Source organism: Plutella xylostella, chromosome 10 (genome assembly GCF_932276165.1).
Source record: "Plutella xylostella chromosome 10, ilPluXylo3.1, whole genome shotgun sequence".
NCBI classification, from domain to species: Eukaryota; Metazoa; Arthropoda; class Insecta; order Lepidoptera; family Plutellidae; genus Plutella; species Plutella xylostella.
The window spans coordinates 645017-661204 of NC_063990.1; the positions used below are offsets into that span (position 1 = coordinate 645017).

General features: G+C 40.4%; 3 protein-coding genes across 3 annotated transcripts; 1 reads left to right on the forward strand and 2 right to left on the reverse strand.

The window, feature by feature from the left end:
• Positions 1–84: 84 nt before the first annotated feature.
• LOC105382917 (elongator complex protein 2) lies at positions 85–8951 on the reverse strand. Its single transcript, XM_048623537.1, has 12 exons — positions 8723–8951; positions 8230–8518; positions 7302–7541; positions 6697–6915; positions 6148–6377; positions 5676–5823; positions 5118–5309; positions 4037–4156; positions 2116–2281; positions 984–1248; positions 426–652; positions 85–261 (listed from the first exon to the last, which is right to left on the reverse strand). Exons 1-12 carry the CDS (start codon positions 8846–8848, stop codon positions 111–113), a joined length of 2373 nt encoding a protein of 790 aa, XP_048479494.1. The 5' UTR covers positions 8849–8951; the 3' UTR covers positions 85–110.
• A 2734-nt stretch (positions 8952–11685) lies between these two features.
• On the forward strand, positions 11686–14835 carry LOC105382916 (regulator of telomere elongation helicase 1 homolog). Its single transcript, XM_048623582.1, has one exon. It carries the CDS (start codon positions 11802–11804, stop codon positions 14730–14732), a length of 2931 nt encoding a protein of 976 aa, XP_048479539.1. The 5' UTR covers positions 11686–11801; the 3' UTR covers positions 14733–14835.
• On the reverse strand, positions 14832–15648 carry LOC105382915 (39S ribosomal protein L21, mitochondrial). Its single transcript, XM_011552895.3, has 2 exons — positions 15453–15648; positions 14832–15367 (listed from the first exon to the last, which is right to left on the reverse strand). The coding sequence occupies exons 1-2, from the start codon at positions 15508–15510 to the stop codon at positions 14892–14894; spliced, it is 534 nt and encodes a 177-aa protein (XP_011551197.3). The 5' UTR covers positions 15511–15648; the 3' UTR covers positions 14832–14891.
• Positions 15649–16188: the final 540 nt, after the last annotated feature.

The window sequence follows — 16188 nt, forward strand, 5'->3', positions numbered from 1 at the left end:
TTACTAATGTAATCAATGCAGATATTGACTCATCGGACCAACTGTATTTGCAGAACATGATTTTGAAGAAATAAATCTTTTAAATATTTGTAACAGTAACATAATTTATTTTAACTGGTAACACTAGATACGATAACATTATATATTCTGACGAGATGGTCGCTTCCACAGCTGGCCAGTAACACTTCCTTACTCGATCCTTTGTCCTCTGGCTCCCTCGGGTTGAACATCAACCTCTTCACTGTGAGGTGATGGGCGGCACTGGGAACAAAATGAATATGTTATACATTTTATAATTTAGATATGGACAGACACCTGTATTAAGTGTATTATATGTTTTAGGGACCTATCTGACAAATTTAATTCATAACATCATACCAGCTAACTGAATCTTATAATGCTACTATTATTTAAAACTATCTGACCTGTTATTCAAAGCATACACCAAACTAAAGTCCTCATCCCGTGAGAAGCTAAACATCTTGATAACCCCGCTGTCCAGCCCCACAGCTAGCAGTCTAGAACCTTCTAGAAGGAGGGGCGCGAAGGCTAGCGCTGTGACTGACGTGGAAACTTCTAGAGGCGTCTTGTAAAGGGCGTGATAGCGCAGTGACGACTCTTTCAGAGTGTCTGTTTTGGACCAGACACATACCTGGAATAGTAGTTATTATAAATTTAGTAGATGTTTCTTCATCATCTAATTATTGTTCACGGTAAATATAAATAGTTGCGAAAGTGGTATAGTAAGCCTTAATGTTGTGAGTTGTGACTTGAGTTACAAAACAGGCATGCATATCGTCCTAGGTATGACTAGCAGTCTATACATACATAGTCTATTTTTCCTTAGTCATACCACCACTACAGGCCAACATCTTTGTTCATCGGGTCTGCAGAGCAGCCCATGCTACTTATTTATTTATTTAAATAAGGAACACCAGCAGTTACTAGAAGGGGCTATAAAATATACACAAAACAAAACTAACCTTCCCATCCCTAGATCCCGTACTGAACACCTCCCCGTCATGCGCCCAAGCGCAGCACCAGATGATCCTCCCATGGACCCCATTGTTCTTATCTGTCACCGCGATCTGTTCGAACAAGTTTGACTCTTGATTCCTCTGGTATAAAGTCCATCTTCGGTCGCGGGACACGGAGAGCAGCTGTTGGCTGTCCGGTGAGAATGCAATTTGGGTGACTGTTAGCGTGTGGGAGGTTAGCTTCTGGATCTGTTGCCAGGTTTTGGTTTCCCTGAAATTAACAGAGACAAAGAAAGGTAAATTAATGAGAATGTTTTCGTGTCCGTACAGCTTGTGCGTCTCCGCCGAGTTGATGTATAGTAGGGGATCATAGTGTAGAAAGCATAAAGCCAGTACATAAAGAAACATGGCGGAAAGATAATATGCTATCTTATGTACCTGTTCGTATGCCAGACAATACTCCTCCACTACCATCTTGTATTCTTGTTTCTATATCTGCGAGAGTATACATATAACACTAATATCAACCCACATACCATCTATCTATCGTGGCGAGCTGATATTCCGCATTTAGCCTTAAGGTGGGCCATTATGCGTAAAATACCCATGGGACTAGCTATTAAGCCACCCAAGCTCACGCCAGAAAGCCAGTAGACGACCTAGGTTACTTATGACATCCCACATACCATATAATAACACTCGCATGTTCCATGGTAGTAGCGCGGCAGGCGGTGGCGATACTCCCGCCGTCGGGCGCGGCCGCCACGCAGTGCACCTCGTAGCCGTGTCCGTACAGCTTGTGCGACTCCGCCGACTTAATATATAGTAGGGGATCATAGTGTAGAAAGCATAAAGCTAGTAAAAACATGTCGGAAAGATATGGTATCTCACCTGTTTAGATGCCATTCAATACTCCTTCCTACCCTCAGTTATTTAAGGCCCTATACAGAAAAAACGTTTACCAGCGCTGCGATCTGTAACTTTCATACATTTGACGAACCAGCGCTGATAAGAGGGGGGAAACAATTCATAGAAAAAGCTACCAGCTCTGGTAACTAGCTTTCTCTCTGTATAGGCCGTAACGGCCGATTATTTCTTTATATGCGATGGTAATATTAATAACTTCACACCCACATACCATATAATAACACTCGCGTGCTCCATGGTAGTAGCGCGGCAGGCGGTGGCGATACTCCCGCCGTCGGGCGCGGCCGCCACGCAGTGCACCTCGTAGCCGTGTCCGTACAGCTTGTGCGTCTCCGGCCACAGCGTGTTCTGTTGCAGGGTCTCTTCTGTGGGCGGCTCTGGAAATGGTGGGGGTTAAAGGTGGAAATGAAATGAAATATTATTTGTTGGACGTAAAATTTTACAATTATTTGTCCATTGTCATAATATGATATCATTCTACCACCATTTCACAAAGGCCCCGTCATGTCATGTTTTGAATGGCAACGGTATGGTGTACATAATAAGGTATAACGTGTGGATACCGGTACAGACCCCTTAGCATGAATTTTCATCGTGAACGTGACGTGAGATCACACGATGAATTTTGTAGGCAAATTTTAGTTCTGCTACCGACCGCCAGGGGCGCTGTTCATATTTTCATACAAAATTAATGAAAATTCATGCTAAGGGTTTGATCATAAAAGTGTTTTTGTCTAAACATAACGTATTTATGGGTGGTCTGAAAAGTTTCCGACCTAACATAGACACAAGTTTTTTTTTCTTAAAATTTATTTTTATTCTTCTACATAGTCTCTCATATAGTAATTAGGCGGCGCCAAAACTCGGATTTATTGCGCCTAAACTGCGCCAACAGAGCATTGGAAATGTTCATTCGAACACGTCGTTGGTCTGACGTTAGCAAACGCGGCAGCCAACGCGCGGACAGCCTTCTCATGCCTAAATCTTGATTTAATATGTGACAAACACGTTCTCTGGACATTTTCATTGCCTCTGCTATCTCTCTCACTTTAATTCGGCGGTCGTCTAACACCATTTGGTGAACTTTAGCGATGTTATCGTCAGTAGTTGCAGTTTTTGGACGTCCCGAACGTTCATCATCTCCGAAGCTCTTACGGCCACGTTTAAATTCGGCTGCCCAAAATTTTACTGTGGTAAATGACGGTGAAGAGTCCCCGTACACAGAATCTAACTCATCTTTGATTTGCGTAGGGGCATTCCCTTTCAAAAACAAATATTTTAAGACAGCTCGATACTCGACTTTTTCCATTTTCACAGAAATGCTCTCATCGACTCACTCAAACGACTGTAAAATAAAAACCGCGCGTCAAAAATGGCTGAAACTTTGAAGTGTTGCTGTTAAAAGATGCACAATTACATTCCCTGACTTTAATTGATGTGTGCTACCATCTTCACGTTGAGGTCGGAAACTTTTCAGACCACCTACGTATATACGTTATGTTTGTTTGCACTGTTATGTATGGTCTCTCTTACAGGATATGGTCTCCTGACTACTGAGCTGAAGGTCCCGGGTTCGATTCCTGGCTGGGGCAGATATTTGTTTCAACACAGATATTTGTTCTCGGGTCTTGGATGTTTCCGTGAAATGGCAATAGGCCCGCCCCTATTACATTGGGACTAATATAACACTGGCGAAAAGTGGGTGTAGCAATGCACCTCTGCCTACCCCGCAAGGGAATACATTAGTACAAGGTGTAAGTGTTTGTTTTTATTTCTCTTAAAGAATGTTTTTTTAAAAAAAAAACCGCTACTTAACACTTCTCCTGCAAACATGCGGTTTTATCTCACCATCTGTTTGAAGACGCTAAATAGCATAATAGCACAAATAGCACTATTTTTAGACCGTCTTTGTCAGCTTTCCATTATCGGTTTATCAGACTTGACCCTTAGATCACAAACAACTCAATACTCATAAACAAACAGTGTTGTATATTATTATGATTTAAGGCCAAGACACTACAGTGCCACAAACTTATCAAATGTGTTATATTTCTCACCGGAACAGATAGGTGTGTCGCACTGTAAATAAAATTAACTTTTGTGTTATAATAATAAAGCCTGCCTAATAATACCTGTCAAAGTAATAGGTGTGAAGTAGCCATCGTTGTCATTGGCTCCGCCCCCGTTGTCGTCATCCGCGAACACCGCCTTATTGGAGAGGCCTAGCGACGGCACAGAGGCGCCCTCTGGACCTGAAATGTAAGTAATTATGTTTAATATTATTATATGGTGAAGATTTTATACAAAAGCTGTTTAGGATAAGTATGGTAACTAGTTTTGAAAAAGTTTTTTTATCAGTTCTCTAATTTCCTCACGATTCCAGCGAATGTCCTCAATTTCCTCCTCCAACGATTCCTTTAACACCATAGATCAGGGTTGCATTTAAGATCGACTGGTCACATTTACCTAAATAGTCTGAAGTTCTGAACATCTAAATATGTAAGCTCAATAGTTCGTACATAAGTGGAAATCCCAAACATTTTATTTCAAAGTAAATCCGTCTTTCAAACTCACCCCCACCACCGTCGCTCTCAATCTCCACCCCAGTAATATTCCTAAAGTTCTCCACGAAATTGTGCGGCGCGCGGAACACTCGAACCACCTTCTCCTCAGCGGCGGAGACGAGCGTGGTGGCCGACACCAGCGCGAGGGACGACATGTCGTAGTAAATAATCGGTACAAACCTGTTCTGTATGAGCCTCTTAGTATGTGGTTTTGTAAGACCCACTGGGTGAGTTTTTCCTAGTCCTATATTGAGCATATGCTCCAAATTGTTAGTGAATGGGAATCCAAAAAAACTGTTACTATGCAAGACTGTCTTTCAAACTCACCCCCACCACCGTCGCTCTCAATCTCCACTCCGGTAATATTCCTAAAGTTCTCCACAAAGTTGTGCGGCGCCCGGAACACTCTGACCACCTTCTCCTCAGCGGCGGAGACGAGCGTGGTGGCCGACACCAGTGCGAGGGACGACATGTCGTAGTAAATAATCGGTACAAACCTGTTCTGTATGAGCCTCTTAGTATGTGATTTTGTAAGACCCACTGGGTGAAGTTTTTCTTAGTCCTACATGAGCATATGCTCCAAATTGTTAGTGAATGGGAATCGAAAATAACTGTTTCTAAGCGAGACTGTTTTCAAACTCACCCCCACAACACTCTTCGCTCTCAATCTCCACTCCAGTAATATTCTTAAAGTTCTCCACAAAGTTGTGCGGTGCCCTGAACACTCGAACCACCTTCTCCTCAGCGGCGGAGACGAGCGTGGTGGCCGACACCAGCGCGAGGGACGACATGTCGTACCCGTGGACTTGAGGGCGGGCTAGCTCGTGCCATTCTTTTATACCTGGAAGTAGTGGAGACATTTTATAAATGTGTTATTGTGAGGATGTTATCACGGACGCGGGATTGATTACATTGTTTCAAGCTAGCCATCGGAAAACAAAACAACAGAAACAGCATAGTAATCTAATGTACCCTCACCTCTCTTACGGGGTACACAGATAGAATTTGAACTATGGTTAATTAGGGCATAATAATATGAGAGGAGATCATATATCGGTCTTTAAACAAATATCAAGCCGGGGATCAAAGCCGGGACCTTCAGCATAGAAGTCAGGGCACTACCCACTACACCATTCACATATCCAATACCTAGCTACTACCACTACACCACACAGGCAGTCGATCATAACACTGTAGTACTACATACCGTCCCCCCGGTCCCACAGCGCGTGCACTCTAGTGGTCTGGTCGGCGGCGGCGGAGGCGAGCAGGCGGCCGCGCGCCCCCCACTGCACGTCCTCTACGGGGCCGAAGTGCCCGCCGCACACCACGGAGGGAAGCCATTGGTGGGTTTCCTGGGGGAGAATGTTGATACATTATCGTCAAATTGTAGCTGTTCCTAGTCTCTATCTATTATGAAGGTTATGGCTGCTACTTTAATTTATCCCAAACATTATCGAAGTCGAAATATAGAGAAAGAGAGGAAGACAAAAACAATAAACTACTGAAGAGCAAAACTGAGAATAAATTTTCTTTATAAACTGTCAAAATCTAAAGAAAATCAGGTAATAGCAATTTCATTTAGCAAACATTACGCTCATAAACCTAATTTAGACAGAGACACTAAAGCACTAAGCGCAGAATTACCACCATACATCACACTGAAGATTCCAACATACCTCATCAAGCGTCCACACATGAAACGACCCATTATACCCATGCCCCACAAACTTCCTCGCCGCCGGGCCGAACCGGGCGCCGTAGAACCCCAGCCCGTTCCCCCCCACCTCCCCCACCCGCACCCGCTCGACCCACACCCCGCGCTGCTCGGCGGACGCGCTCGGCTCCCAGATGATGAGGGTTTTGTCTAGGGATGAGGAGAGAAGCCGGTAGGTGGGCTGGGAGGTTTCTGGAAAATAGATGGGGTGGTTTAGTTATAGTGGAAGTAGGAAGTAGAAGGTGTCGCTAGTTGTAGATATAATAGCTACCTTCAAATATGAATAAGAAAAGAGGAGCACAATTTTTAATAAAAAAAATGTACCTATATAAGAAACACTTATTTGTTTACTTCAAATTCTATTTATTGTCAAAAGCCAACCTATTATTGCTTCTAATCTTAATTGCACATGGAATGCGATAGCTATCGGAGTAGTTTATGCAGTTGGTAAATTCAAATATTCAACTTAATCACAAATATATCTACTATAACAAACAGTACACAAACCCACCTTTCCCACCCTTCCACTTAGTGAACTGCACCCCATACACCCAGCCCTCATGCCCGGCCAGCACGGCGTCCAACGTCACGGCCCACTGCTGTCCATACGCCGAGAACACTCGCTCTTCCACGCGGATCTCAGGCGAGGGGCGCGGGGAGTGCAGCTGTATGCGCCACAGACGGATGTACGTGTCTTGGGAAGCTGAGGCTATGAGGATTGCTGTGTCGTCTGCGGAGAGGGGTGTGGGTGAAATGGGGCTGTTGAGTTTTGTAAGGGGTTGTCCTGCATTGGACTGTCATAAAAGGTGTGTATTCACAGTACACTAGAAAACAGATACGTTCACTCAACAGGAGGCCCTAATATAATGTGTAAACAAAAATGTTTTGAATTGTGTTATTTACATGTTTATGCTTTTGTAAAATGATAATTTAAATATATCTTTTGAAAAGTTTCTTCATTACTATCTTTTTTTTATGCTGACTTAGGCCCAAGTTTGCTTTGTTACCCTGTTTAAACTTGCTTTTGCCATAAAAAATATGTTGCAACCAGTGTTTAACACATTCACAAGATAATTCAATGGCAAAAATCAGTTTTTATCATCAGTGATAGCTTACCAATATCTAGAACATCTAGCCCCCGCACCCAGTCCTCGTGCCCGACCAGCGCATGCATCTTGTGGTACTCCTCCACATCACCAACCCCACTAGGCACCGGAGTTTTCACATAAATATGGACCTTGTGGTCATCCAACGCAAGGATCAGAATTGGACATCCAACTTTTGGTAGCATATGTGCGTGAAGTGTGAGACACAGGCCCCCATGCAGACTTATTGTTTGTACAAGTTTGGGTATGCCTGGAAATGAAATAGATAGGTAATCATTTCACTTTTATATATTTTGTGCATAAGAATCATGTCATATTTTTTTATAAATAAAAATGTGGGTAGGCAAAAAATTGTACTGGGACATGGAAACGTAATCATTGTTTTAGCTACTTTTATATGGATTCAACACCTTTTTTATTACATAAAGCTATTAAAAACGGTATCTGTATCTTATTTCTACTTTAACTTCAATGTTCAAGTAAATTATTTCAATGTAAAGAGTCTTTACAAAATTTTCAAAGTCATAATTTTTTATTTTGTAAATACTTTTTTTGGCCAGGTATATAAATTTTGTAGGGTAGTTTAAGTTCTTTAGCTCACAAATTCTATTGTAGCAGTCTCTCATGTGCTTTCATGACAGGATTCTTTCGGATACTGAAGTACCTATGTGTATTTTGTGATAAAATATTGGTACCAGCTCATAGGAATTACATTTCTGCATATTATTATATATTTTAAGAGCCACAAGTGTGTGTGATTATCAAGATTTCATTGGATTTGTCATCAATGGGGCCCCATGCTACATTGTGCCTGCCAGCCTGGATAACTCAAGTATTCATAAATAATATAATTATATTTTAACATGATTTTAATATACTTTACTGATTAAGGACAAGAGACTGATGGCATATACAGTGAGACAGAAAAAAATACTAACCGGTGCACCTTTTCCAAACCCGTACAGTAGAATCTATAGAAGCTGTAAATACAACCAATTCATTCTGATTGAGATACAGGCCAGCCACACTAGTAACTCCATCTGTGTGCCCCTCCAAGCTTGTGACTACATATGCTCCATCAATTAAGGTCCATATTGCGGCAGTCTTGTCGGCTGAACACGAGAGGAACTCATTACAAGTGCCGTCTGGTCTTTGTATCCATTTCACAGAGTTCACTCTGGCCCGATGGTGGCTGAGGACTTTGAGAGGGTTGCCTCCTTTCTGTTTCTGCAGTATAAAACGTCACTTTCATAATTGTTTATTCAGACAAATTTAATATTAGGAACTTTAAAAACTAAACAAAAGTATACTTAAGGTCGATTTGTCACGAACATGGAAGAATAATCAATAATATAGATTGACGGAATAAACGTGGCACGTTAACAAAGTCAACATTAAGTAAGTAAAGTTATATTTGCGTAAATAACTCACAGTATTGTTAATAATAACTGCGTTCGAAGCTCCGTAGCACATCAAGCCCTCATTGTTCCAGTCCACTATTTCAGGAACCCTGTTGCAAGCTACTGAAACATATTCTGGTTTCACGCATATCTCCATTTTTGTAAGTTTTTATTAGTTTATGAAATAAAATTCAATACAACTTCTCATTTGATTTGAGGTTATTAAGTGAGTGAATGTGAAGTATTGATTATTTATTTGTAAAGTGACGTGCGGGGATATGTCAAGTGTTTAGTCTGTGACTTTTGTAAGTGTCAAATAATACAACATGATTGTTATACATTGAGTATGAATGGTCAACGAAATAGGCAGACGTTCCCCTCTGGCGGGGTGGTAGGCCAAAAAGGCCCACCGATTTATAAAAACTAGTTGCAGTCTCAATTTTCACTAAACTTAATCTAGTTGGCATAGCGTTCGTTTCATAGAAAATGGTTTGTTTACATACTAAAATGACAGCTTCAATTCATAGAATATCCGGATTCCGGATTTGATCACAGATTTGGTCATGGTTTATTGTTATTAGCTGTTTCCTAGCAACCAATGTCAAAAAAAATGCAATAGTGATGTACCGGTATGTATGTCGCAGCCGGATCGTATAACCCGCCGTATTACATGACGCCTAGCCGCATTACAAGACAGGGCCGCTTTGTAATGCAGCGGATCAACGTTTAGCCGTATTGAATACGGCTGAATGAAAATGCGCCGGATTGTATTCGACATCATACGTCATTCAATACGGCTGGCCGTTATGTAATACGGCGACAGATTAGCCGCTGCTTTGAAAGATTTTAGTTTTGATTTTTAACACTCGTGGCGCTGCTTGACATAACAACAATAATGGCGTTGGATACAGATATTTGATGATGATTAAAACGAATAAATCGTATTAAATATGCTACTAAACACACACACACACACGCACTCACGCCTTGTACTAATTGTACTCCCTTGCGGGGTAGGCAGAGGTGCATTGCTGCACCCACTTTTCGCCAGAGTGTTATGTTAGTCCCAATGTAATAGGGGGCGGGCATATGCTACTAAACAGTACTTCAAGAACAATTTTCACGTGAAATTAAATAATTTCTATTTCGATCAATGCGGTACAGTGAAAAACGTACAAAATTTATAACGCACATCAATCAGCTAAAGTGACCATGGATTCTGCTGGTCGACGGATTTCCAGATAATACTACTGGGTCAAAAAATGTAAATGTGGCCGGCAAAGGTTATTTGATCTTGAAGAGACTGCGACGAGGCAAACGTAGTGTGGGACGCCCTCAGGCTAGATGGGGTGACGACTTGCGAAAGGTGTCTGGTTATGATTGGATGTGGAAAGCTGTAGATCGCATCCAGTGGCGCGCTTTGGGAGAGGCCTACGTCCAGAAGTGATGTTGATGATGAAGAATAATAATTCCGAAGATCCTACAATCCGAGTAGTACCCATGAACAGTATTTTGATACTTGGAAGTCCATATGATATATTTACTCTATTATGATTACAAAATTCCTTCACCTGTAATGTCATGGTTAGTATGGACATGGTTACCCTACAATTCAGTAGTAGTACGATGCGGCTAAACGTTGGCCGCCGTATTGAAGAACGTATTGAAATGACAATCCGGCTAAACGTTGATACGCCGCATTACAAAGCGGCCCTGTGTTGTAATGCGGCCAGCCGTAATGTAATACGGCGGATTATACGATCCGGCTGCGACATGTAGATATGTATTAATCGACAAAAAAGGTCATAGTTGGGATGCGTCCGTAGTCGAATTGGCTTCAGTAATCGTAACTGATCACTGAGGTTAAGCAACAACTGACACGGTCAGCCATTGGTATGTACAGCATGAGTTACCGATTTCAAATGGTTTTTTCTGGACGCTTCCGTGCTTCGGACGGGACGTTAAGCCGTGGGTCCCGGTTGCTGCTTCGGCAGCAGTCGTTAAGCCTAGTCAGAGGCCGCCCGAAGGGGCGGCTTGAAAGCATCTGACCGTTGGGTTGCCCACTTACTCGACAACTTCAGTGCATTGTACTCATTCAAAAACGGCGATACGGCTCGCGACCTATCACGTGAGTATAAATGTACAGCGAAAAGCGGGTGACTTCGTTTGAGTAAGTACAATATTATGAAATTAAATTGGAAGTGTGTGAGTTAGTAAATTTACGAGTTTTGGTGGCTTCCACACTAGGCTCGGCCTGTGTCGTGGATGCCGGTGTACCGGTTATAAAAGGTATAATATTAACAAAGAAGGTAGGTAGCACTTACAGTAAAAACAAATGTAAACAATGTTTAAATTACTAAGACTAATCATAGGAACATTTTTCGTTGACTTATATTCATTAGTAACAAAATAATCATTCCTAATGAAATTTAACTATACCTAATTAATTTGAAATTAGTATTTCTAACTAATTCTAACCCATGTTCTCGAATCCATCGATATCACTTATCGATAATTGTTACATCCATTGGCAAGAAAAATGAAGACACTGTGTTCATTATTAAATGTCACTTCACGTAACCTTTATTGCTGGGAATTAAAACTCATAATGATATGTCCCATGAGACATAATCATGGTAAACGGTAAAATTTCCCCCCACAAAAATTGGCAGACTTTTTTGTATGAAGAAAGATCGCTATGACGCTTCCCGAGGGTACACCCGAGTCCGCGTTGTTCTATGTTGTTATACATTGATCTTTATGTAAGTTAAATCACAAAGTCCTTGGTTAAATCAGAAATATTCGAAAATGAAATGAAGAGAGAAGAAGTGAAGGCTGTATCAATATAGAGGTAATGGTGTACTCTATCGTGAAAGTAAATACTTAAGACATGATAACCGAGGTGTATTGGTTTTTGAACGCAGTTTACAGCTGCTTTTTGCGCGGGAAAAATCTGTCAATGTCAAACACACAACGTCAACGTCAACACAGCACAGCAAGTAAAGTAAATCATGGGAACGTGAAACTTGAAATTGAAAGCAACATTTTGCAACCGAAACGTGTTATTTATTTATGAAGTAGAGAAGACATAATACAGTGGCGATTTCACCATGCCTGAAGTAATGATATCTGGTATTCCTGTTAGTTTCCCGTTTGATCCTTACGATGTGCAGACTGCTTACATGGAGAAGGTGATAGAAGCTCTCCAAAACAGCACAAATGCCTTACTAGAGTCTCCAACTGGCACCGGTAAAACCTTGAGCTTATTATGTTCATCTCTGGCGTGGCTGCTGGTCAAGAAAGCACAGCTACAGATGAATGCACAAGTTGGCAACTTTGCTGAACACAGTGGCGGCTTTAGTAGTAACCTCAACGAAAAACTAAAGGCCGGTGCCGGAAAAACTAAAGATAACACAACCTGGGGTATGCCCAAAATAATATATTCCTCAAGAACACATTCTCAACTGACCCAGGCTATGCAGGAACTGAAGCGGTCAAGTTACAGACATGTCAAAGCAGCAGTGCTCGGCTCCAGAGATCAAATGTGCATCCACCCTGAAGTGTCAAAAGAAACAAACAACATGAACAAGGTCCACATGTGCCAATTGAAAGTAAAATCTAGGACTTGCCACTTCTACAATAATGTTGAGTCAAAGAAGGAAGATAGAGCTGTTAAAGGAGATGAAATATTAGACATAGAGGACTTAGTGTCTGCAGGCAAGAAGCTGAACTGCTGTCCTTACTATCTTGCTAAAGAACTGAAGCAAGATGCGGATATCATTTTTATGCCTTACAATTACATATTGGACCCAAAATCTAGGAAAGCTAATGGTGTGGAATTATTGAATAATATCATAATTCTTGATGAAGCTCACAATGTTGAGAAAATGTGTGAAGAGTCTGCCTCCTTGCAGATAAGAACTACAGATGTGGCACTTTGTATTGATGAAATCACATACATAATGAGAAGCTTCAGTGAAACCAGTGATGAGCAGATGGACATGACCCTTGACAACAGCACACCAAAAGATTTCACAGCCGATGACTTGTGTATTCTGAAAGAAATAATGTTGGCCTTTGAAAAGGCAATAGATGAAATTAATGTGGGATCAGAGGGATCTACATTCACTGGTGGATATATTTTTGAACTTCTGGCCAAAGCAGAAATAAAGGATCATAATCAAATGTCTGTTATAACTTTGATTGAGAATCTAATTCAATACCTTTCCACAGCAAGTGCTTCACCATTTCAGCGTAAAGGGGTTGGCTTACAGAAGATAGTAGATTTACTAAATGTTGTTTTCAGTGGCACCACTCATGCTTATAAAGAAAGAGTAAAAATGTGCTACAAAGTGCATGTGCAAGTTGAAGAGAAAAAGAACAATAAAAAGTCTGAGGGCTGGGGCACTATTAAGGCTGCAAATCCAAAATCTGCTGAGCGGGTTCTCAGTTATTGGTGTTTTAGCCCTGGGTTTGGTATGAAACAACTAGTTGAACAGAATGTAAGAAGTATCATTCTTACTAGTGGAACACTTGCTCCATTAAAGCCTTTGATATCGGAATTGGGAATTCCAATTGGTGTTCAGCTTGAAAACCCACACATAGTTAATTCTACTCAGGTTTGCGTCAAGATTATCAGCCAAGGTCCTGATTCTACACCATTAAATTCCAATTATCAAAATAGAGATAATCCCAAATACATATCGTCCATGGGCAGGACTATACTGAGTTTCTGTAGGGTGGTACCAGATGGGCTGTTAGTGTTCTTTCCTTCTTATCCCATAATGACCAAGTGCCAGGAAATGTGGCAATCTGAAGGAATTTGGTCCAGCATAAATAATATTAAACCAATATTTGTTGAGCCTCAAAGAAAAGACACTTTTAATGCAATCATGACTGACTTTTACAGCAAGATAAATGATCCCAGCACAAAGGGAGCTTGCTTCATGGCTGTGTGTAGAGGAAAGGTTTCAGAAGGTTTAGATTTTGCAGATATGAATGGAAGAGCTGTAATAATTACTGGACTACCTTTTCCACCCTTAAAGGACCCAAGAATTGTCTTAAAAAAGAAGTATTTGGAAGAGCTCAGGCAGAAGAACAAAGAATTTCTCTCTGGGGATGAGTGGTACTCCTTAGAAGCTACAAGAGCTGTAAATCAAGCCATAGGAAGAGTAATAAGACACAAGAATGACTATGGTGCAATCTTGCTATGTGATAGCCGATTCAACAGTCCAAAACTAAAATGCCAGTTATCAGCTTGGCTCAGAGATCTCATTAGTGTATCTAATAAATTTGGGGAGACAGTAAGTGAAATATGCAGATTTTTCAAGACAGCAGAAGCGACACTGCCATCACCTAAGTTAAAACCTTTACTTTCACATGAAGCTAATCTTGGGTTTAAAGAGTATGCATCGGTCAACATGAGTGGGGTGGCTTTTCCCAAGGCGAATGTAAGAGCAGTCGCTAAATCCTCTGCTAAGAAGACTGTAAGCCAGTATCCCAACTCTAATGAAGTGTATGCAGACTTCTCAATGGAATTCTACAGAAATGCACAATCTTCAACTTATGTAAATGCATTTAAGCCAAAGGAAACCAAGGACCTTTTCAGTGCTATTGATAGTAGTAGCTCAACAATATCAGAATTATCTCAGCCTTTGGTAAATATTCAAAAGAGAGATGCTGATGATTCAGTGTTACTGGTGGCCAAGAAAAAGAAGCTAAAAATTAAATCATTTGGTTTTGAAGATAATCTAGCTAATGGAGAGTCATCAAGTAAAGTTGTGGAAGAAAAAGTGGCTCCTACATCACTGATAGATTTTGTAAAAGAAGTCAAAACTCTATTGGAAATAGATCAATATAAAAAGTTTCAAGTTTCCATAACTAGTTACAAAAAAGATACAGATTTTAATGTATTTCTGAAATCACTTGTTAGTCTATTTGAGAACAGGAAGTTATTTTATTTAATGAAAGGCATGAAAAGGTTTTTAAAAGATGAGCATAAAGAAGTTTTTCAAGAATACTGTGATAATGTTAAATTATAGTCCTGAACGGAATTTTTAATTTGGTGATTATTTTTAGTATAAATAAATTATAATAAAATTGTAAAATACAATTGATGTCTGAAATAAAAACCATTCATGTAGATTCCTTATTTTATTCTAAACCTACACACATAATCATTAGGCACATACAATCTTACACTAGTATACATTCTTAGGAGCTTCATTGATTTTAGCGGCAATATCAACAGAGTTAATTCTTAGCATAGTTTGTTGTGCTCTTTGGAAGTTGATTCTCATGTACTGCTTTCTCCTCTTCTTCTTGAAGTGGGTGCGTGTGTGGGAAAGGCCTTTGGATATGATTGTAGCAGTTACATTGACTAGCCCGGGTTGGACTAGCGGCCGGCCAATCAGAGAGAAATCCTTGGTGGCTGCAAGCAGGACTTTGTCCAATGTTATTTGGTCTCCGATGTTTGGTGGCCAGTAGCCCTCGACCACGAGGAGGTCTCCGTCGCTGACGCGCCACTGTTTGCCCAGGAGGTGCACAATCGCGAAATTCCGGGATGCCTTCTGTTCAATCAGCTGGTTGCAGGTCGCTATCACATCTTGTTTGGTTTTGGGTATGGTTTTGTTTTCCACCGGAGTTAGGTTGGTGATTAATCTTGATAGAACGCCTCCTGAAAAAGAATATTGATTTTTATTGTTTTTCTTTATTAGTCTGTACTCAAAATGGCACAAATAACAATGTTTCTTTTTACAAACCTTGTGCACCGCTGAAAAGGCTGGTGAGTTTTTGAAATCCAGCTCTTATCATAGCCATTGTTCGGCTTTAATTTTTCTAATAAATTAGTTCAGAATTAAATTGTACTAAAGATATTTTAAAGCATTTAAATTAATACAATAACATTTTTAGCGCAGCACTTTTATAACCATAACCTCAATTATTTCAATTTTGACACTTGACGTTTAGCTTTTGACAGTTGACAGTCTGAGACGTTCAGAAATGTTACGCACATGTTTTTTTTTGTCTGTGGTTCTGTACAACCCTAAGAATACGCAATCAGTCTATTTTATTATTTTCTTACAAAGTCTAGGTTGGCAAACATGGCTTTTATTTCCCTGAAATTTAGTTTTCCAGTATATTTTATTATCCATTACTTTTTCTCATTTTCCCTTTTCCCACTCAAAAACTTACCTAATAGATTTTGTCACCATTCTGAGTTTTATTTAGGTATTTGTTCGTTTAGTTTCATGGTTTTTATTAAATACCTTAAATAGGTATTTAATTTTCTTTTCATTTATTTCTGATATATTCTTAGTCAGCGATACGGATCGCGTCCTATCACGTGAGAACATACGTTTTATTATGTACAGCGAAAAGCGGATGACTCGATTGCGGGTGATTCGATTTTCACACCGAATTATATGTTTACCAGTCCGTTTTATTTCTCATCATAGCTTACTTATATCATTATCAATTAATTTCATTTCATTATAA

Bases quoted from the DNA above. Each gene is read 5' to 3' on its own strand.
- LOC105382917 (XM_048623537.1), bottom strand. From the start codon at position 8,848: ATGGAGATATGCGTGAAACCAGAATATGTTTCAGTAGCTTGCAACAGG. The intron at 6,378-6,696 runs GTGGGTTTGTGT...TCTATTTTCCAG, and splicing joins TAAGTGGAAGGGTGGGAAAG to AAACCTCCCAGCCCACCTAC. The intron at 262-425 runs GTCAGATAGTTT...TTTTGTTCCCAG, and splicing joins GTGTATGCTTTGAATAACAG to TGCCGCCCATCACCTCACAG.
- LOC105382916 (XM_048623582.1), top strand. From the start codon at position 11,802: ATGCCTGAAGTAATGATATCTGGTATTCCTGTTAGTTTCCCGTTTGAT.
- LOC105382915 (XM_011552895.3), bottom strand. From the start codon at position 15,510: ATGGCTATGATAAGAGCTGGATTTCAAAAACTCACCAGCCTTTTCAGC. The intron at 15,368-15,452 runs GTTTGTAAAAAG...ATTCTTTTTCAG, and splicing joins CCTTTTCAGCGGTGCACAAG to GAGGCGTTCTATCAAGATTA.